This window comes from Ursus maritimus, unplaced genomic scaffold (genome assembly GCF_017311325.1).
Source record: "Ursus maritimus isolate PB19 unplaced genomic scaffold, ASM1731132v1 scaffold_3, whole genome shotgun sequence".
Lineage (NCBI taxonomy): Eukaryota > Metazoa > Chordata > Mammalia > Carnivora > Ursidae > Ursus > Ursus maritimus.
In genome coordinates, this window is record NW_024425563.1 from 83,999,828 (window position 1) to 84,022,071 (window position 22,244).

The 22,244-nt window shown below is 38.2% G+C and overlaps 1 protein-coding gene across 2 annotated transcripts in view; it reads right to left on the minus strand.

The window, feature by feature from the left end:
- The window catches only part of RELN (reelin), a 475,458-nt gene that overhangs the window by 243,896 nt on the left and 209,318 nt on the right, over positions 1–22,244 (minus strand). For both annotated transcript variants that reach the window (XM_040644349.1, XM_040644350.1), the window contains exons 5-6: positions 18,370–18,402; positions 15,570–15,648 (exon numbers count right to left, since the gene is read on the minus strand). In XM_040644349.1, coding sequence (XP_040500283.1) covers positions 15,570–15,648; positions 18,370–18,402 — 112 coding nt within the window. The remainder of the gene's footprint in view (positions 1–15,569; positions 15,649–18,369; positions 18,403–22,244) is intronic.

A 22,244-nucleotide genomic window follows, 5' to 3' on the forward strand; every position in this document is an offset into this window, starting at 1 on the left:
GAGGTATCACAATTTCAAATTTCAAGATGTACATTGAAGTTATATTAATCAAAACAATATGATACTAGCACAGAAACAGATACACAGATCAACAGAACAAAACAGAAGGTCCAGAAATAAATCCATACTTATATGGTCAATTAATCTGTGACAAAGGAGGCAATAATACACAATGGGGAAAACACAGTCTTTTCAACAAATGGTGCTGGGAAAACTGGTCAGCTACATGCAAAAGAATAAAACTGGGTCACTTTCTTACATCATATACAAAAATAAACTTAAAACTGATTAAAGACCTAAATGTGAGACCTGAAACCATAAAACTCCTAAGAGAAAACATAGGCAGTAAACTCTTGGACATGTGTCTTAACAATATTTTTTTGAATCTGTCTCCTTAGGCAAGGGCAACAAAAGCAAAAATAAACTACTGGGACTACATCAAACTAAAAAGCTTTTTCATAGCAAAAGAAACGATCAACAAAACTAAAGGGCAACCTATTGAATAGAAGATCTTTGCAAATGATATATCTGATAAGGGGTAAATACTCAAAATATATAAAGAATTCATACAACTCAACACCAAAAACCTAAGTAGCCCAATTAAAAATGGGCAGTGGATATGAGCAGACATTTTTCCAAAGAAGACATAGAGAGGGCCACAGATGTATGAAAAGATGCTCAATATCACTAATCATCAGGGAAATGCAAATCAAAACCAAAAAGAGATATCACCCTCACATCTGCCAGAATGGCTAATCAAAAAGACAGGAAATAACAATTGTTTGTGAGGATGCGGAGAAAAGAGAACCACTGTGCACTGTGGGTGGGAATGTAAATTGGTTCAATCTCCATGGAAAACAGTTTGGAGGTTTCTCAAAAAATTTAAAAAAGAAATACCACGCACACTAGTAATTCTACTTCTGGATATTTGCCCAAAAATCCCAAAAATATTAACTCAAAAAATATTAACTCGAAAAGATAAATGCACCACTGTGTGTACTGCAGCATTATTGAGAATGGCAAAGATGTGGAAGCAATCTAAGTAGCTATCAACAGATAAATGGATAAGGAAGATGTGATACACACACACATACACACACACACACACACACACACACACACACACACACACAGGAATATTACCCAGCCATAAAAAAAGAATGAAATCTAGCCATTTGTGACCACATAGATGGACCTAGAGGGTACTGTGGTAAGACAGAGAAAGACAGATACCATATAATTTCACTTACATGTAGAATCTAAAATAAATAGAAACAAACAAACAGAAAGAGATTCATAAATACAGAGAGCTGGTGGTTGCCATGGGGTGGGGGAGGAAGGGTATAAGTGAAGGGAATTGAAAGGTACAAACTCCTAGTTATAAAATAAATAAGTCACAGGTATATAAGATAGAGCATAGGGAGTATAGTCAATACTACTGCAGCAAGAACTTTATATGGTGACAGATGGTAACTATACTTATCATGGTGATGCATTTCATAGTGTCTATAAATGTTGAACAACTATGTTGTACGCCAGAAACTAATATGTCAACTATACTTCAATTTTAAAAATATAAGATACACATATTAATTAATAATAAAAGCGTTGTTGTTGATATGAAGTCTGAGGCTTGATGTCTGAATTCCCATAGCAATCATCATTCTATCTACAAATATTGATCGGCAGTCTTTAAATCAACTGTATATCAGAAAAGTAATACACCCTCTTCCCCACAGCTTTTATGAACTGGGATTCAGGTGCAACCTAGAAGTCTGAATATTGTTTAAAGGTGATTCTAACATAGATGGCCTACAGCCTGGCATTAGGGAACCAGTGGCTGGACAACGGATGTGTGATGTGTTTGCAGAACCACTTTGATTTTGTAAGATAACAGGAGTTAAACAACCAGCAAACACAAGAAAAAAACAAACACATAACAGCCCTTCTCCCTATTTGGCTCAACAACCCTTCCAGACCTTTTTTTTCTCCATTGTGCTATAGATCCAGAAACTGAAAATAAAATTCATAAAGGCATTGGTACCCTGTTGAACTTAAAGATTTAGAATTACCATGTATTTCGAATTACTCATGGGGTTGCTGCTACTTGGAAGAACAATGGCTTCAACAAGGACCGATGGAACAAATCCATCAACTTTCTGCCAACATCTTTTAAATGTCCTTTGCTTGAATTTCTCACAGTCTGAGTAATTATTATAATTTATCCTGAATGCCCATCCCTCTGGGTGCTCAAATCCAACATCCTCTTAGCTGCCAATGTGTTATTTATTCATTCATCATTCATTAATTCATTCTTATAATTAACAAACTTGTGTTAAGGACCTACAGGCACTATGGCGAGCTTTAATGGTACAAAGACCAATAAAACAGTATCATTTTCTTCCAGGAGTATACACTACAGAAGAAAAAAGCAGAGAAACAAGCACACAATTGCTATTTAGGGTGCCAATGCAATGATAGATATTTATGGCCTTCTTTTATGTGCCAGATATTCTAAAGCCCATGTAAATCTCTCAACCTCTCTACAAGATAGTTGTCGGTGTCCTCATTTTACTAATAAGAAAACTGAGCTTCAGAGAAGTAAAAAATTTGCTCAAGACACCCAGCTGCAAAGGTGACAGAGTTGAAATTTGGCCCTGGGCAAGCTAATTCCAACACCCATCCCATTTTCCATAGCTCCTCACTCCTTATTAACAGGAGTGTGTACTGGTTGTGATGATACCTAATTCAGACTGAGGATGGAAGGGAAAGTTCCCAAAGGAGGTGGTCCAAGATCTGGTCCTGAATGAGAACTAGGAGTTATTCAAGCAAAGAATAAAGGTGAGGGTGTGACAGGGCACAAAGCACACAGAGATTACGACACAGAAGTAGAACTGCCTCTTTAGTGAGTTAGTATGACTGGAACCATACTGGTACATTCAGAATAGTGGCAAAGGATGGGGCTGGAAAGTAGGAACCAGTTCATGGAAGGACTCGTACACCATTTACAAAGTGATAGGTGCTATGCTACTAGTTCTACAAACAATGACTCAACGAATTCATATAAGACTTCCTCCCTCCATTTTTAATCCCCACGGGGAGGATGTTAAAACTGAGATTTAGAAATATTAAATAATTGTCCAAGGTTATACACCTTATAAATTATAGAAATGGGATTCAAACTCTCATTCTATTTCCAAAGTCATGATACAAATCCAACTTTTAGTAAAATTACTCTAGCAAATGATGGATTAGAAGTAGAAAAAAACAGGACTACTGACGTAACACAAGACATGATAGTGCCTTGAAATAAGGTAGAGATGGAGAAAAATGGGCACATTCTAGAGTATTCCTATTCAGTAGAAATGTAATGTTTAAGTAATATATGTAATTTTCAACTTTCTAATGGCTACATTTAAAAGTAAAAAGGGGAGTGCCTGCGTGGCACAGTTGGTAAAGCATCCGACTCTTGATTTGGCTCAGGTCATGACATTAGGGTCATGAGATCAAGCTCTGCACCGGACCCCGCACTCAGTGTGGAGTCTGCTTGAGATTCTCTCCCTCTCTCTCCCCCTGGCCCTCCTACAGCTCACACATGCTCTCTCTCTCTAAAATAAATAAATAAAATATTGAAAAAATAAAAGTAAAAAGGAACAAATGAAATTAGTTTTAACAAGATTTTATTTAATATAAATATCTTCTAATTATATTTTAACATGTAATTAATGGAAAATTATTAATGACATAGCTTACATTCTTTTTTCATACTAAGTCTTCAAATTGCAGGGTGTATTTTATACTTACAGCACATCTCAATGCAGACTAGCCACATTTCAAGTGCTCAACAGCTGTATGTGACTAGTGGCTGCCATATTGGACAGCACAACCCTAGAGAATTACAGGGCTTAGAAACTGAATGCTCTCTGGTTCTGCCCATAACTGGAGATGACCAGCTGACAATGGCTATATGTACCTGAACTTCAGAGAAAGGAGATCATCACTGATATGACAGTTTAAGATATATGGTTGAAATCATAGGAGTGCATGGGAGTCAGGAGAGAGGGAAGGATATTACAAAGTGAAAAGCGAAAAGGTCCAAAAATGGATCCCGAGGGAACAATCAATCATGTTACCTTTAGTCTGGTTTCTGGAGAGCTCTAACCATCATCATGACCTTTCAGTGTGTAGCAGTCTGAGCCTATCTCCTCTTCCTTTTCCATGATTATTGACGGTGGGTTCATTTCTGTTCCTAAAAATCTGTGTTGCTCATCAAAGTGACTCTCCTCGTGGTGAATCTGTACCATGAGCTTCCTTATAATTTTTCTATAAAGTTAAGCATTATAATGCTATGCGTATGAATGCCGTTGCCAGAAAGGAAAAGACACCACAATTTCATCATGAAACAATGATCTCGGTGGAGACCAGACAGTACAAAGAGCAACTAGAGCTCATGGCTTCCCAGAAGAAAAAGTGATCCATGTCAGAAAGAGAAGCTGAGTGGTGAAAACCGACAGATGTAAACAAACATCCAAATGCCAAGAAAAGTAATTTCTGGATCACCCCAGGGTTTAAAACAATACCTAAGTGCTCTTAAAGTCCTCTCCTTTCTTCCTCAGCATGCCTCTTCATCTAACAACTTAATTTTGTTGAGTAGAATTAGGTACTTAGCCCCAGTGGGTGCACTCTGTGAAGACTATCAGTTGTCTACAATCCTACTCTTCCCTTATGAAAAAGTTCTACAAGTTCTTAATAACTGACTGAGGTTCAATTTGCTGGATGATGAGCAGTGCGATTTTTTTCAGGCTCTCAGAGCAAAGAAAAGGGGGGGCAGTTATAAAATAAGTCATAGAAATGAAAAGTACAGCATAGGAAATGTAGTAAATAATATTGTTGTAATGTTGTATGGTGACAGATGGTAACTACACTTACCATGGTGAGCACCGAGTAATATGTAGAATTGTCCAATCCCTATGTTGTACACTGGAAACTAATATAATATTGTATATCAATTATACTTCAATAATTTTTTTTTAAAAAAGGTGCTGTTTGTTCCTAACATTTAAACTGTGGCCTAATGATTGAATTTTCCCAGGAAAATGATGGGCTTTGTAATGTTAGGCAGCATATTCTTCAGAGATTGGTGGGAAGAAGGAGTTTTAAATAATCCAGTTAAACAGACTTTTGTTTTTCAATTTAAAAAGGAATGTGACCTCGCAGGCTAAGGGTTAGAAATGAATTGCTTCTCTGCCTAATAGTTTAAGTAATACTGAATATTTCCCTAATCTAAGAAAACTTCCCCCTTCCTTTCCTTTTTCCCAAACTGAAAAACGGAACGTAAGAATCTGACAAATACCATGCGTATCATATGAACTGCATACCTCGAAATATTCCTCCATGAACAGTGTAATTAGAAGACATTTTAAGGGAAATGCTTGCCATCCCCAAAGACCATGCAAAGTCTGAATCTATTAAGCCCTCTCTGACCCCATTTATCACACACTTAGGTTCCACATGAAGCTTATCTATTACTAGAGTTTACAGATCATCGCACGTTCGAATTAGAGGGCATCTGAAATATCTCCGAGTCTCATCAAATGATAGAGCAGGACTAGAATTTGGGTTCCCTGACTCCCTGTCCAACATTCTTCCCAGGCCACTCTAACACACTCAGTAAGAGGAAAGAACTCTAATTCTATGGAAACAATTTGCACTTAAAAAAATATTTGTCATCCTTTTTACTGTCAGAGTTTATTTTGAAAGGTTACGATGACTTTTCTTAAAAGTTCTTTCTTTTATTTGATAAAAGGATTTTGTTATGAAAATGTACAAAAATAAGAAAAATGTCATGGACTTCCTAGGAAATGTTAAGAATGAATTCGACTGAAGTACATTATCAAATTCAATATTCTTTTGCTTACGTACAACCTTAGATAATTCATCACTCTTTTATACATAGACTATCATACCTGTTTATTCACTAACAAAAACATAAAAGAATCAGTAAACATAAAGGAGGGTACTTGTTGACCAACCACATCTGGGGTCAAACCATAAACATGAAAGAAAAAGAAAAAAGAAAGAGAAAAAAATTAAAAAAGAAGAAGAAATGCTTTGAACCAAGGTTTTTTCTTTCACTGTAACATGCTCTTTGGAAATTTGAAACTTGTTATTTGGTGTCAATTCTCTATCTTTGTTTTTTATTATTTGGGTGGCTGTGTTTGGGATAAAGCATTATATGTGATGTGCATCTATGCTGTAGAGAGTATACTACTGAAGGGATAATTATGTTTTCAATCCTGATTGAAAAATTATTAGGCTGGAAAACATGCCAACCACCCATTCAGTAGGCGCGGAGGAAGCTGAAGTGAAATGTCCCTGGAGAATGTGGTCCCCATGTAATGCAGTGACTCACAGAGGACTTTTAGGATGCAGGAAAGAGGAGGAGGATTAATGAGAAAATTAGGCTCCTTCACACAACAGGAGATTTATGAATGGTTGGTGGTGACATCATCCTCATAACAAATAAATAATTGAAATATTATTTTCTCAAGAGCAATCTAATTACATGGCTCATTCTTCTTTTTAGAGCAGAGTGAAATCACTCAGCCTTTAGTCAGGCATTCTGCTGAGACAAGTTAATCACCTGGAAACTCACTGACAATCAGTTATCATCAAATTCTCATTTGAGATACATGCCGTTTGTCCCCAAGATCGAGGACATTGGATTATTTCTCCAGAATTTATTGCCTCTGAAAAAGTCAGTGTCTGGGACTCAGCCTCAAAGAAGCAATCCAGCATTCTATGAACCAGAATTGTGGATCTGCCAGCATTTCTGAATGGTGATATTAAAATAATTTTAATATGTGTACTGACTAGAAAAAGTGTTTTAAAATGGAAAAAGGAAAAGAAAAGAAAAACCTCTTGACCCCAAGGATAACATGACTCTTCTCTCAAGAACTGCTCACACTGCATATCTGACAAAATCTGATGTGTGAGTCTGCAAGGCAAGGCCAGATCAGAGACTGGTGCATCCACCAAAGTAAATGGGACCGTGAGGGCCACTGGGTAGCTGGGCAGTCAGCTGATTTCTTCTGGAGATACCAGAGCTCCTGGTACTTTCCATTCAAACCTCAACAACCAGACCATTCAATTTTGACCACATTTTATAATAAAGAGACAAGGTTTCATAATGAAGAGGGCACAACTATTTTCTTGTGAAAGATTAAGCTATAAAAAAATTCCTATTCTCTTTGTAAATGTAGAATATTTTTAGAAAAACAGCAAGGAAAGTTCACTCTGTAAGACTGAGAATAATATCACCTTCAACGATGTCATGCCTTTTTTTTTTAAGAAGCTAACACATGCCCTCAATGTGAAAATGACAAACCCCATTTATGGCTCATCCTCATTACTTCTCACTGAGGAAGGTAAGAGAGCTCTTTTTATTTCACTAGGGAGTTTTAAATTTTGATCTCTCCTTTGTTAACAGGTACAATGACAAACATTATTTGGGTTGAAAATAACCCTTCTAATACCCTACGACTGCATGCAATATTCCGACCTCCTACTATGGTGAATTCCACTACATGCTGCTTGAAGAAATATTTTCTCCCTTGTTTCAAATGTACTTGACATTTAATTCCATTGAGTGAGCTCTTACTTCTGTCATCTAAAACAGAGATTAAAGAAGGAAATAATAAGCCTCAAGATTCACACCTTATTTTATTGGTAGGACACCTCCTGGTTAACCTTTCTATTGTAGATGAAGCTTTTCCCCAGAGCAATGACATCATGGTAAGAAAAGAAGAGGAAGGAGGGGGAGGAAGCAGGAGAGGAAGGCTAGAGGAGAGTTTTGTGATAACATAAAAGTTATTAACAAAAGAGAAGAAAGAGTGAGAAGGAGTGGGAAGAGGTGAAGAAGTCAAGAAGGAGGAAGTGAGAGAAAAAGTAGAAAAGGATGCCCATAAGATCAGAATATTGGACCATTAAACCCTAAAAAAAAATCAAATTATAATTTCATAACTCACAAATACACATATATATTAGAGATTCTGGCAAAGGTATGTCATCAGAGAAAAGATTTATTTTGCCTGACTGTTCTCATCTATTCATGATCTCCCTTGGTCACCTTGAAAAAAAATGTAAGGTTTATGCTCTGTGTTACACTGGGTAAGTCTATGAGGTCATATGTCTTCTAAGGGATCATCATTACCAACAAAATCCCCTGGAAATCCTTCAGCAGTGCCACAGAGCCCATGGTATCTGTGGTTTGTCCCCCTTCACCCAGCGCTATTGCAGGCTTACTGCCCATGGGCCTGTTGGACCTCAAGCACAGTGGATGGACTTTTATCTGGTTTCCTTCCCAGTGACACTGTTCATCAGTCTAACTTTTTTTCTGACTTCTTGGAAACCACTTACATTGTGGGTCTTATACTTGGCTACTAAATGGGGTCTTCTCTGTTTTTGTCTTTTCTTGGTGGGGGGTGCTTCAAGATACCAATGAACTATGACGCAATTTCACTGCTTGCTTGACTTGTTTTCTCCTATGGGCTAAGCTTTTAATCACTGAATAAAGCTCCAGTTAGAATAACTCACCCCCCTCACCCTAAAACCTTGGTCTTTTTATAGTCTTTGTTCAGACAGTTCTTTTTCTCAAAGAAAATAAACTGTGATCAGCCAAATCACCCATGTTTTTGCTCTATTTCAGAATAGTTGCTCCGATACATTAGTATTTTCAAGAGAATACCGGATGCAGCAGACTCTGTGATCTCCCTCTCGCTGGTCCTGTAGTATGATCTTTTACAGATACAAATGGAAAGGTTCTAGTCTCTTCTTGATTCAGGCAAGCTTACGCAATGCCACCCATGGCTTTAGCTTCCTTAACTGTAAACTGAGGGGCTTTCTTATGATAAACCAATGGACGGAGGTTTTCATGTACCAGAGGATCCGAGACAACTTCATTTGCGTCTTTCTTCTTGATGTCTCCTATCCCTGTCGGCATCACAACTTACTCATCTAAGATGCTTCTTCTGAGGACTGACTCCTGTTCTTCCCTGGTCTCTGCTGAAAAGGACATCTCTGCTATTATTATTGTGCTGGAGGGGAAACATCTGTTGTCGTCAAGTTGCCATTTATCATCATGTTTTCTAACAGTCCCACGTTCCCCACTAGAACATCAGAGCCTAGCGATATTACAGCTCCAAATGCCTTCTGTGATCTTCAGAAAACAAGCATTAAAGGGATAATCTGTTAAGCAAAACAAGGATTCCTGCCTGACTTTGTAATTGCTTGGAGGATAAAGATACCTCTTAAGAAAACTTAAGTCGTTTTTCACAAATCATTCACTTTCTAGTTCCTTTAACTCCCTTTCTCTCTGAACTCTTCATAACCGAGAGTTATGAATCAATAATGTTTCCTCTTTCTTATTTTTTCTCATTTTCTTATTATCACTGAATTTTTAAATTGAGGTAAATTTGCACACAGTGAAATATACAGACCTCAAGTTTTGACAAGTGTACACATCTATGTAACCCAGGCCCCTTAAGATACATATAACATATTTGTTATACTCAGAAAGCTCCTCCTGTCCTTCCCAGTCAATTCCCTATCCTGGAAACAATCACTGATCTAATTTCTAGCACTTGAGATAATTTTTGCCTATCCTAGATTTCACTGGAGTAGAACCATATAGTAAGAACTATTTTGGGTCTGCCTTCTTTCATTCAACATAATGTTTTTGAGATTAAACTGTGCTGCTTCAACAATCAACAATTCATTCTTTTTTATTGCTGAATAGTATTCCATTGTGTGGATATATCACTGTTTATCCATTCTCCTGCTGATGGGTATGGTACCTGGGATGCTCCCAGTTTGGGGTGATGAGCTATGTTTCCTTTTAATAAAATAAAACCAAAATTGTGCTCCATTCATATGAAATACTGGTAATGTTTATACCACACGAAAAAGAGTTTAATTTATAAAAAGGAACTATGAAAGTATAGTTGATATACAAGTAGTAGATACTTAAGGGAAATGTTAATGAGATAAAGCATATTTGTAGGTCCTTAATTTCTTCTAACTTGAGTTAGATGAGGGTTTTCTTCTCACTTCCCTTTTTTAAAAAAAAATATTTATCTGAGAGAGAGAAAGCAAGAGAGAGAGCACGAGCGGGGGGGTGGAGGGGCAGAGGGAGAGGGAGAAGGAGACTCCCCACTGAGCAGGGAGCCTGATGTGGGACTTGATCCCAGGATTCTGGGACATGACCTGAGATGAAGGCAGACGCTTAACCGACTAAGACATCCAGGCACCTATTCACCTCCATTTTTTTGGCGGTTGGAAGATTGTCTCTATATGAATAAGACATTCCTGATTCCTTCTATCACAGTAATGCAATTGTATTGAACACACTTGATGTGACAATGGAGAGTTGTCAGCAGTGCCAATAAATTGGTACCGCTCTCCCCCCCTTGTGGTCAGTGGCACATTCGAATCAGTGAAGTTACAACTGCAGTGTAGAGGTGGACTTGCATGTGGTCCAACCCCAGGGCAAAGTAGAAGTGGAGAAGCCTTACTCCCGACAAGCCTGAGCCACCACTATATTCCCCTGAGGGGGCTTTGTTGTTCTCTTTATTTGTAACTTGACTTGTTATCTCTCATTCAAACAAAGCAATCAGAAGTGCCTGAGAGGGGAGGAAATACAGGGCCTTTTCACTAGCAGAGCCCCAGAGATATTTGGGGAACAAAGAACAGAAGGACTCTTGCTCTGCATTTCAGGGAGGTAGAAGGACACTAGCTGCATGATCGTAAAACAGAGCACGGCATCGCCAAGATGCATGTGGTCCAGATCCAGGAGCAGCAGAACAGTTTCCTTGCCCCCAAGTCGGCATCAAAACAGAGCCATGCCCTGAAGGAACGGTTGGGACAAGGACAAAGGCTGTCTGTGTGGGCCAGTCACCAAAGACTAGATGAGACAGGGAGACGCCATGGGTATCTGCAGGAACAGATGAGTAGGAGCCCAGAGGTAACATCCTCATACCACCCCTGCCTTTGCACCAATAAGGCCTCTGAAACTTTGTTACAACATCAGAAAAATGGGAGAGGGTTAGCCAAAGGTGACTGAAATTAAGTTTTCACCACTGGTAGGAGGGGGACAATAAAAAGAAATTAAGTTGGGTTATGAAAGAATAAAGAAAGTTTTATTTCTCTGATGCCCAAGTTTGTGGAGAGAATTTATAACTGCTACACTTGTGTAAGCATAAACTTCTGGAATGACTGGCAGAAAGTGCTAACGGTTGTTGCCCCTGGAGGAAGGGAATATAGGTGTAGTGTGGGAGGAAGGCTAATTTTTATTATTTATTTTTTAATACTATTGGACTTTTTTGCCAAGTACATTTATTAATTTTTCAATGAAATCTAACATTTAAACTAAATAGATAGAACACTCAATATTAAATTGATGGAAAAAAAGTTTCTTGGTTCTATTCCAACTGCTGCCAAACACTTGGAATAGTAACTGGGCTGTTATGTTCACTCATAATAATAGTCATATTGTTTTATGTTCCTTGTTTTTTATGTACAGTAATTTGTACACAAGATAATAAACCTGGCTATCAAGTTTACATGTAATGGAGTGATAAAAAATTTGATTTTATTAGGTGAAGTTAATGGAAGCAAATAAGTTGTGAGTGATTAATTTTTAAATAGCTCTCCTCTTCCTCACTGCACAGACATGACTTCAGTTTCTTAATTTCTCCTTTAGCTTGTCCTTAAAAATTACAAATTAAATAATGCATATGATGATTTTCAAACCCCAGGGCAGAAACATGCTTATAAAAGCAGTACATTTTTCTCTTGTGGTAAATTCTCTGGTGATGTATTTAGTCACAGGTATTTGACCAAAAGCAGCACCCCAGACCCTCTGCTGTATGCGGTGGGGGGCACAGAGTTCCAGAGTGGGCAGCAAGGTTTTCTCCTTCCCACATGGTCAGAGTTGCCCAGTGATTTCTAATTCTGTGGGGGTGAAGAGAATCAAAGAGAAGATCATATAGAACAAACCTCACATGCCAGTATGTGTTCCGAGAAAACGGACTTCGGAAGAGTCAAAACTGCCCGCAGAGTTCCAAAATAAAGTAGGGCTTCGTTACTTTACCGGAAATATTTGACTGGGATGTCTGATTTTATTGGGTGCTGGTTTCTGACTTCGCGGAGTTTACGTCTGTTTTTAAGGATTTTGAGACAGCTCATATCCTCTTTTCTCCCCTTCTCTATGATTCTACTCTATTTTCACTAACATATGCTCCATATATTATATAATACAGATATATTTACTCCAATGTCCGTTTTTCATCCAAATGCAATGAGTGAAGACTTGAGGACTCGTTAAAATAAACTGGTTGACGATTTTTGAACTAATAATGATTTGGGGTCCTATGTGGGCTTAGAGGAGGCAAAGAGAACAATGCACAAATCCAGCACAGGAGGAAGAAAGGAAGGGCTAGAGGGAAGGAGGGAGGAAAAGAGGGAGAGAGAGGAAGGAAAGTAGGGGAAGAGAGCAGGGGAGGTAAGGGAGAGACAGAGAGAGAAAGAAAGAGAAAGAGAAAGAGGGAAAGAGAGAAAAGTAGGGAAGGAGAGAGAGAGAGAGAAGGGAAGAGGGGAAGGAACTACCTTTACTGAGCACCTACCATACCAGGCGTGGTGGCTGACCTTTGCAGGCTCATCAAACTAGAACAATGCTGTAAAAACATCTTCATCTCACTTTTACTGACTAGGAAACAGGCTCAGCATGGTAAAGGAAGCTTCTCGCTTTTCTCAAGGTACCCAGCTGGCCCGTGGTGAGCTCAAGAGTCAAAAGACATATGCTATCAGAACCTTTGCCACCTTTTACTCAGCAAAGTCATCTCTCCAATGATGTGAGGTTCATAGTTGGGGCTTTTTTTTTTTTTTTTTTTAATCTTAGAGGGGCTATGAAGGAGACTATGGGCAATAAGGGTTAAAATAAAATTACGCTGGGGGCACCTGGGTGGCACAGCGGTTAAGCGTCTGCCTTCAGCTCAGGGCGTGATCCCGGTGTTATGGGATCGAGCCTCACATCAGGCTCTTCCGCTAGGAGCCTGCTTCTTCCTCTCCCACTCCCCCTGCTTGTGTTCCCTCTCTCGCTGGCTGTCTCTACCTCTGTTGAATAAATACATAAAATATTTAAAAAAATAAATAAATAAATAAAATTACGCTGAAGTATATTTGATAGAAAACAGAAGCACATGGCTTTTTAAAATTAATAGAAGTTTTTTTTTTCTTTAAGTGGGAAAAACCGTAGCTTAAGTGAAAGGGACAAAAAATCCATAACTTCGGTCAAGAAAGCATATATCAGATCAGTCATGAAAATGGGTGAAGCAAAATCAATCAAGTTTATTGATTTCAAAAACAACAGAATTTGAACCACATAAAAGTCACATTTTGTATCTGTCAAGAAAACTCAGTGAAGACAATGAATTAGCTTGACAGAAATGAACTTGCCTTGAAAGAAACAAATCATCTGATAACATCTATATTAATGGAATATAAAAAACCCAAATGTCAGGAGGAGGAGAGAACCTTTCCTGGGTACAAGCAGAGCTTAGAAAGTTTCATTGGCCTTTTCTTAATAAAGATTTTCAATTTATTTTAAGAAATTTATATTTAGGATATGTTCACAGGGAAGTGAAATTTTATTGATAAATTATTTCTTGAATGGCACATAAATTATGAGACTTTATGACTCTGTCCAGTCTGATTTTTACTGTATAGTATGTAGATCGATACTTCTTTCTAGAAGACAGAAGAAGTTCCTCCATTATTGAAGCATCGCACTCTCTATATGTCATCCTCAATGCTCAGATCAGGACCACTTTCTCCAAGAAAAGAGTCATCTTTCTTTTTTTGGAACTACAGTACATATGTTATTTGTACCCCTCTATTACACTTAAGAATTTCTATCCTGGATTATAAGGTTTTTAAAAATATATTCTTAATATATTCTCTACTAAACTATAAGCTACTTGAGAGAAGGAACTACATGTCTTTTTAATTGATTATATAAATAAAATGATTATTGCTTAATATTTGTTGAACAGTGAAAATAAAGAAAAACAGACATGAATATCATAGGCTGACATTTGAGGATGGAATTCTAGTTTTTTAAAAAATTTTTAATTTGAGTACAGTGGACACATAATTGCAGGTGTACAACACAGTGATTCATCTTCTGTATATGTACTATTCTGCTCACCACAAGCATAGCCACCATCTGTCACCATACAATGCTATTACAATATCACTGACTATGTTCCCAATGCCATGCCTTTTATTCCCATTCCCTAGCTAGAAGCCTGTATCTCCCACTCCCCTCCACCCATTTTGCCCAGCCCCCCCCTTCCCTCTGGCATCCATCAGTTTGTTCTCTGTATTTATAGGTCTGATTCTGATTTTTGTTTATGATTCATTTATTCATTTGTTTCGTTTCTTAGATTCCATGTAAGTGTGAAATCTCATGGTATTTATCTTTCTCAGTCTGACTTATTTCCCTTAGCATAATACCTTCTAGGTCCATTCGGGTTGTTGCAAATGGCCAGATCTCATCCTTTTGTTATGGCTGTGTAATATTCCATCACACACACACACACACACACACACACACACACGCACGCACACAGCCCTTCCTTATTCATTCACCTATCAATAGACATTGAGGTTACTTCATATCTTGTCTATTGTAAATAATGCTGCAATAGACATGGCCGTGCATATATCATTTGAATCAGTATTTTTCACTTTCTTTCTAGCCTCGAGCATTGTTTGGATTTTGGTTGCAACTTGAAAGTTTAAATTAGAGCTTCAAATTTATCTCGAACTCTTGATTGTGCATACAGAAACATTTAGTATCATAGAAAATCCACATTCAGACATTCCCTGAGATTACACAGATTGATTATAGCTCTAGGTTGATAGACTTATTTCTCCAGTCAGCAAAAATATGACAAACTGCCAACCAATTCATGCATCCATTTATGTATTCAATAAGTTTTTCATGAATGAGCTTGGTTCATTATTTCTTTCCCCTCAAACAGCCCATGGAGTTGCACCTAAGCTGTCCTCAAAGGAGAGACCGGAGTATAAATAATGAGGTGGCCCAATAACTTAGAAGTTAGTTGGAAGTATGACTCAAATCACCTGTCATTTCAGATAATTTCCTTTCTTTCGCTCAGCATAAATGCAATTATTAGACACATTAAGGCATAGTTTTTTCTACATAAAGAACTTGTACAACTGAAAAAAAATCTAACCATACACATGGCTTCGAGAGGGCACTTAGACTCAACTCTTAAAGAAGTCATGAATTCATGCAGTCTACGTAAAGCCCGGTTTCCTAGTTGGATAACTCAAAACTCTCACCGATCCCTTAGTGCTAATGAGCAATTTAATGTTATATAACTGCTCCAAAGGAGCAGTCGGCATCTTATTTATTTATTTATTTATTTATTTATTTATTGGCATTAAACAAACAAACCGAAGTGAGCCATATTCCCGTAACTTACCATATATTTGGATTCAACTCTAGTTGGTGGTAGGAGTCAAAGTCATCTCGTAGGATAATGCTGTCGCTATGTACTTCAGCTAAAAGAAAAATAAAATACTTAGAAAAAAATTACACTAAACAACAGATTAAGCTACACAAAAGGGTCAATGTGCTGCCTTTATGAGGAATAACAATATTTTAAATTAAAGCTGAATTTTAAATAAGCAGTTGATTCTATTTGCTTTGCACCTAAACTACGAAGGGAAAAGGGTAAAAACTCTGCTGTTCAGACACACAGAAGTCTGGAAACCAGAGTCCCCAAAGAGAAATCCTACTAAATCGTCATCAGCCAGAAGAGGCAGGAAGGCCAAGGTCAGTACCAGCCCACAAATAGAGGTCATCCAGACTTGCCTCTCATAGCTCAATATGCCCAGAAAAGACTCAGTGTTAACTCACTTTACAGCATAGATGGAGATGGAACATTCTGGTTGTTTACTGTCGGCTAATATGGCTGGTATTTAACCCATTTCCTCTTCTCTTTCCTACTATCCCTCTTGTCCTGGCTCATTTTCTCTCACTCCGTATATTCACTCATTTTTTTTTATTTAATGGGTTGTTAGTTGGTAACATTTTTTCCCCTCAGAGCTACACTGGAGAAATGATCTACGTGAGTCCGTGAAAACCCCAAGTAAAGTCATGTTAAAAGTCAGGAGGAATACCAGGAAGACATCCATAGTTTAAAGTAAATCATCATTATACTTGAGATTGTATTAAATACCCATTTTCAAGCTTTAGAACAAGTATGGTCATTCTAAGAGCAAAGACTGTCTTCGTAAACTATAGAATATGTGGTATTTCCACTGAATAGACAAGTTAAAAATTTTGTGGCTCATTTTTAAGGTTGTGTGAGAAATGACCACTATTTCTACTCAATTTGTAAAAAAATGATTTTAGTGCTTAAAAATCGTCTCTCATCTGATTTCCGTAGTTTGCTTGGGAAGTTTGTTTTGGCTAATACACACCCTCCAGGCCTGTATAATTTTGTTTAACAAGTTTACACATGTTTTTTTGGAAAAAATTAAAATCATAAGATGTAATTAATCAAAAAACTAACCCCCAATTTTTATTATATATTTTATATTTTATTTCTATTTTATAAAGTATATTTTATATATTTTATTATATATATCATATATATTTTTTATTTTATTTTTTTTGGCTCACTTGAAAATAATTTGTTAACTCACTGGGTAATTAAAATCACCTCCAACAATCAGGAAGCATATTTCCAGATTCTCTTTGGTGACACTGCCACCCACAGCCACCCTCGCTCTCTTGATTCCAGGTACGCCAGCAGGTGAGCACATAATGAAGTCCGGGCAACCAGTGAATCAGCATGTATTAAGAGCAATGGCTGCTCAGACTCGGAAGCCTTAGGCAGGACAACAGGGAGAATATGGATTTCCGCTGGAGAGAACGCTGTGATGTGTTCTGTGCGTGGGAGTGATTTAATGATTCCTCTGAGCCATCGGATGCAGGGCCTGAAATGCCTACAGGGTACAGCTCTCCCAAACACCTAACCTGGCCGAGACGCGGCTGTGCCACTGCGGGTCACCAGCCCGCCTCGGCTGCCAGAAGGCATGCTTCTAAGCGCTGGCATTTGTCTGCCAAAGAAGAAGAGCCCCAAGCTGTAGCATTACATAAAAGTCGAGCTTCTCGAGGCAGATTTTCAAAGAGAAAAATAAATTAATTGGGTTTGTAAGTTGAAAGGAAAAGCCCAAGAGACAAATAACTGACCCATCTCCAAGTCCCACCTCGAGAGACATCTGAAAAGGCTGGAGCCAGCCAGGATGATTTATTTTTCATTCTTATGACATAGTGTAGTGTAGGAAATGGCTTTTAAAATAAATCTTCACTAACACAAATGAGAAACTGAACTCTTAAAGATCGCTTGTTTTCTAGAGAATGTTTGACAAAGGCATGGATAAGCCTCAGTGGTTACTGTTCATGTATTTACTTCTTTCCAAACACGATTACGTCATAGACTGTACACTGTACAAAAAGGAATTCATTCCATCCTCAGAACAACCCTAGGAGGTAGGTACTCTTATGACTTCCATTTTACAGATGAGGAAACTGAGGCCCAGAGAGGCTAAGTTACTTACTCAATGTACGTGGCTAGCGAGTGGAGAAGGTGAGATGAGCCCAGGAAGTGGCTCCATAAGCTGTTCCCGCAAACACTTACACAACCTTGCCTCCCACGGCATTATGGAAAGAACCCGAACAAAATGAGAGGCGGTAACTTTACATGGTACCATTACACAAAGCTCATAGTTATTTAAGCAGCCTCATTTCAATTTTTACAGAAATGACCAAATGCCTTCTCTTTTTACAACCCAGTACTGGTCTGAACAGGTATCTTAAATCTAAGATGACCTCCACTCCTCCATACTCCTAGCTCCTTGCCCACTATCCCTATGATCTACTATTTGTGATGGGTAGGAGCTCTGGGGAGAATTTAGCATTAGAATACAGGATGGAAAGGTCACACTCCACAGGATCCCGAGGCATCCCGAGGCTGAACGTACTAACAGGTTCAAAAGTTCCCTCCATTAGCCCTAGCTGGGCAGCATGATTACCTCCTCGGTGAGGTCCTGTGTTCAAGCATAATCAGAACCTAAGACCAATTTCAGTGAATGATCCGTGAAAATCAGGGCAGGAAGTTTCCTCATCTCTATATCATCTGCTCACATAGCCAGGGGAGTGAAACAAGCACATCTAGTACTAAGATTAGTGACATCAGGGTCTTAAGCACTTACCTAGATGTGGGTGCGTCGTGGCTTCTGTTGGAGCTGGACCGAGAGAGAAAAAGGGAAGGATGATTGATTAGCAATGAAAGCAAAATCCAGTAATAATCAAATACAGTGACAAAACTTAGGTCATACTATACAAATTAAATGGTCAGAACCTTTTGAGAGGAGTAGGAAAAAATGTCAATAAACGTCTTAAAGTAAGACATCCAACACTCTATTTAGTTATTCTATTTAAAAGTACTGCATTACTCCTAAAGTGAAGAGTAGAACCCCTTACACTCAGGATAGTTGTTTATTATACTAGCTTAGTCAGGTATCCCTGGAAACACACAATATCAATGTGATGTGATATTTAATGGATATGCCAAAACTTTTCCTGAGCATCCAGTACTGTCAGGGGCTGTTCTGGGTGTTAGAGAAATAGATAAAAGCACCACCTTTGCTCTCAAAAAGGCTTACCATCTGGTAACTATGGTTACCAGCTATGGCAGTGTTTGCAGGAGGCTGGGAGGAGATGGAAGACAAGGAAGGGATACTAAATTCCAGACTGGACAGTAAGAGGGTTGTCAGGAGAGGTTTTTCGGAGAAGATGATTTCTCTGCAGATTTTTTTTTTTAGACTTTGTTTGAGAGAGAGAGAAAGCACGAGAGAGGGAGAAAGAGAGGAAGCACGGGAGAGAGAGAGAGAGAGAAAGCACGGGAGAGAGAGAGAGCACGGGAGAGAGAGAGAGCACGGGAGAGAGAGAGAGCACGGGAGAGAGAGAGAGCACGGGAGAGAGAGAGAGCACGTGGGGGGGGGGCGGCGGGAAGCAGACTCCCTGCTGAGTAGGGAGCCTGACGCAGGGCTTGATCTCAGGACCCTGGGATCATGACCTGAGACAAAGGCAGACGCTTAACCAACTAAGCCACCCAGGCGCCCCCTCTGCTGAGTTTTGAAAGATGAGCAGAAGGAGGATAGGCGGTAGTACAGGAGCAGAGAGGTGTTTCTTTTTGGAATAAAAGTGAAATGGCATAGAGAAGCAAAAGAGAGGATCACCTGGGTGGTGCAGCAGTTAAGCATTCGACTCTTGGTTTCGGCTCAGGTCATGATCTCATGGTTCCTCCAATCTTGGGCTCTGCACTCAGCAGGGAGCCTGCTTGAGATTCTCTCTCCCTCTCCCTCTGCCCCTCACCGTCCCCACATTGCTTGCTCACTCTCTCAATAAATAAATAAATCTTAAAAAAAAAGAGAGAGAGAGAGAGACAGAGAGAGAGAGAAGCAGAAGAGAATGGCTTCTTGGAAGAACCAGAACAATTTCAGCATGACTAGATGAAAGTTTAAGAGGAAAGAGTAAAAAAAGGTGATATTGGGAAGATCAGGGGGACAAGATCATAGAAGTGAATGCTGGGGAATTTGGACTTGACCATGAGAGCTTGAAATTTTCTGAGCATTCATGAGCAAAGGAGTGGGTGTTCAAAATATGCTTTTTAAAAAAGGGCACTCTGCAAATAAGGGACACTGCCCAATTAATACTTTGGTTATCTATTTTTTTTCTTGAAGTGAGTGTATGAAGAAATGTTGGCAATTCACTGTCTAAAAATTAGAACTCATGACATAAATGTTTTTAAATCTCTTGCAACAGTGAAAGAAGAATTTCAGTTAGATGTGAAAATATTAATTTCTAATACAGTGCTTCAGCTGTGTTAGGTGAAAAATCCAGACTTAACAGCATTTTAAAACTACAGACTAATTATTTGTCTTATTGCTTCACACCAACATATTTTGCATATTGAAAATATCTGTGCTTGATTTTTTGAAACAGATTCTGTGGTAAGTGTCATGGATACAATTGTTAGTATAGAGTTAGTACATACATGCAAATGCTCTGACTCATCACCAGTTTATGAAACTTGAAAAGAAGCAGAAGAAAAACGGAATGATCTTGTATTTTGTGCCAATGCTTATTGGTTATGTCAAAGAAGAGTTTTACAAATATTCATTTAACTGTTAACTCTAATTTAATATATTTTTGAAACAAAAGGAATAATTGCTCAATAACCAATAATCAATGACAAAAACATGCCACAATGATGTATGTTGCCTGACCAGTATCGCCTCTCAAATGAATGAGCTAAGTCTGAAGCTTCAAGTAAGGCAAGAGTTTATTTGCAAAGTGCTTGGAAAAGTAAGAGAACTCATATTGAAAGTAAAATCTCTAAAATACAAATAAATAATGATTTTATACATTTTCCTAACATGAATCAATAAGCAGAAGATTTTAATTACAACTGACATTTTTTAATTGTCTGCAAAAAAACCTTCAAAAATATTTAAAACGTCTTGTTGATATGATAATTTTGGAGATGCTTTTCAATTTACATAATATCCTTGTGAAACTCATGTTAATAATAGTAGGTTGACATAAGAGAAATACTGAAAATATATCATTAATAATTTTATATTGACTACAGTACGTTGAAATGTTTAATATTTTCTATATCCCATGTTAAATAAGTTATTAAAATTCATCTATTTATTTTTGTTTTTTAAATATGGCTACTAGAATGTTGAAAATGATACATGTGGCTTGCATTATACTTCTACAGGACAGTGCTGAACAAGAGCTAGGAGGGAGATCTGTGCTGGATATCAATTAAGGATTCATTATCACGCAGGAAGTGTGAAGTCATGGAAGAAGACCATGTCACCCAGAGAGAACGTAGGGCATAAAAACAAAGTGAAATGGAAATGTAAAGACACATTTCAGGGACTGGCAGAAGAGGAGCTAGCAAAGGGGTCTGAGAAAGAGTACATTCATTATGGAAACAAGGAAAAGAGAGTGTTGAGAGAGAAGAGGGTTGAATGAGAGTAAAATAATCCTAATAAAGATGATATCTATTGAAAACATCCTGTTATCTAAGCACTGGTAAGCAGAGTCTAGAGATGAACCCAGAGAATTTGGCTTCAGAGGCCACACTTGTAACTACGGTGCAGACTGTTCTTTCAAGAAAGTTCACTACAAAGTGAGAGATGAGATTTTGTAACACATAATGAGGAATGAGGATCAAAGAAATTTTTTTTGTCATTGTTTTCCTTGTTTAAGATATGATAGTTGTTAACATGCCTAATATCAGAGAGAGAGAGGCAGAGGAAGAAGCAGACTCCCTGTGGAGCAGAGAGCTGGATGTGGGACTCGATCCCAGGACCACGGGATCATGACCTAAGCTAAAGTTAGATGCTTAGCCGACTGAGCCACTGAGGAGCTCTGATATCAGCTATTTTACAAAAGGGGTTCTCTGTGTTCATAGAATAAATTTTGAAGAGGGAGGAAGTAACACTGATATCTATAAAATATTTAACTTCAAAAAAACCTGGGAAATAAAGTAAATGTAAAATTTATGGCAATTATCAATTAAAAATACTTACTAGCCAGTACCATGGTTAGATAAGTATAACAAAATATCTGTAGAGACATCAGACCTACTTGATTTTATATGACTCCGGTGATTAAGGCCTGGACCCAATAAAAAAAATAAGTTCTAAAACGTTTTACTCTACTTAAGAAGTCTATCCACAGTGCTAGCTACCTTTTCTACATTATTTTGGCACATGTCATCTTATACTGAACCACCTATAACATAATCATCAGGGGAGGGCCAATTAGAAAAGGCCCACTGAGTCAGAATCTTTGGGAGTGGAGGCTTAGAATTTTTTTTGTTTTGTTTTTTTGGTTTTGGTTGTGTGCGTGTGTTTGTGTGTGCGTGTGTGTGTGTGTGTGTGTGTGTGTGTGGCGGAACAAGAAAGGAAGTTATTTCAGTGACGCCAACCCTGGGAAGACAGCAGACCAACATCTCAAAGACTGTCTCCAGAACTTGTATTTTTAAAAACCTTTCCTGCTGTCA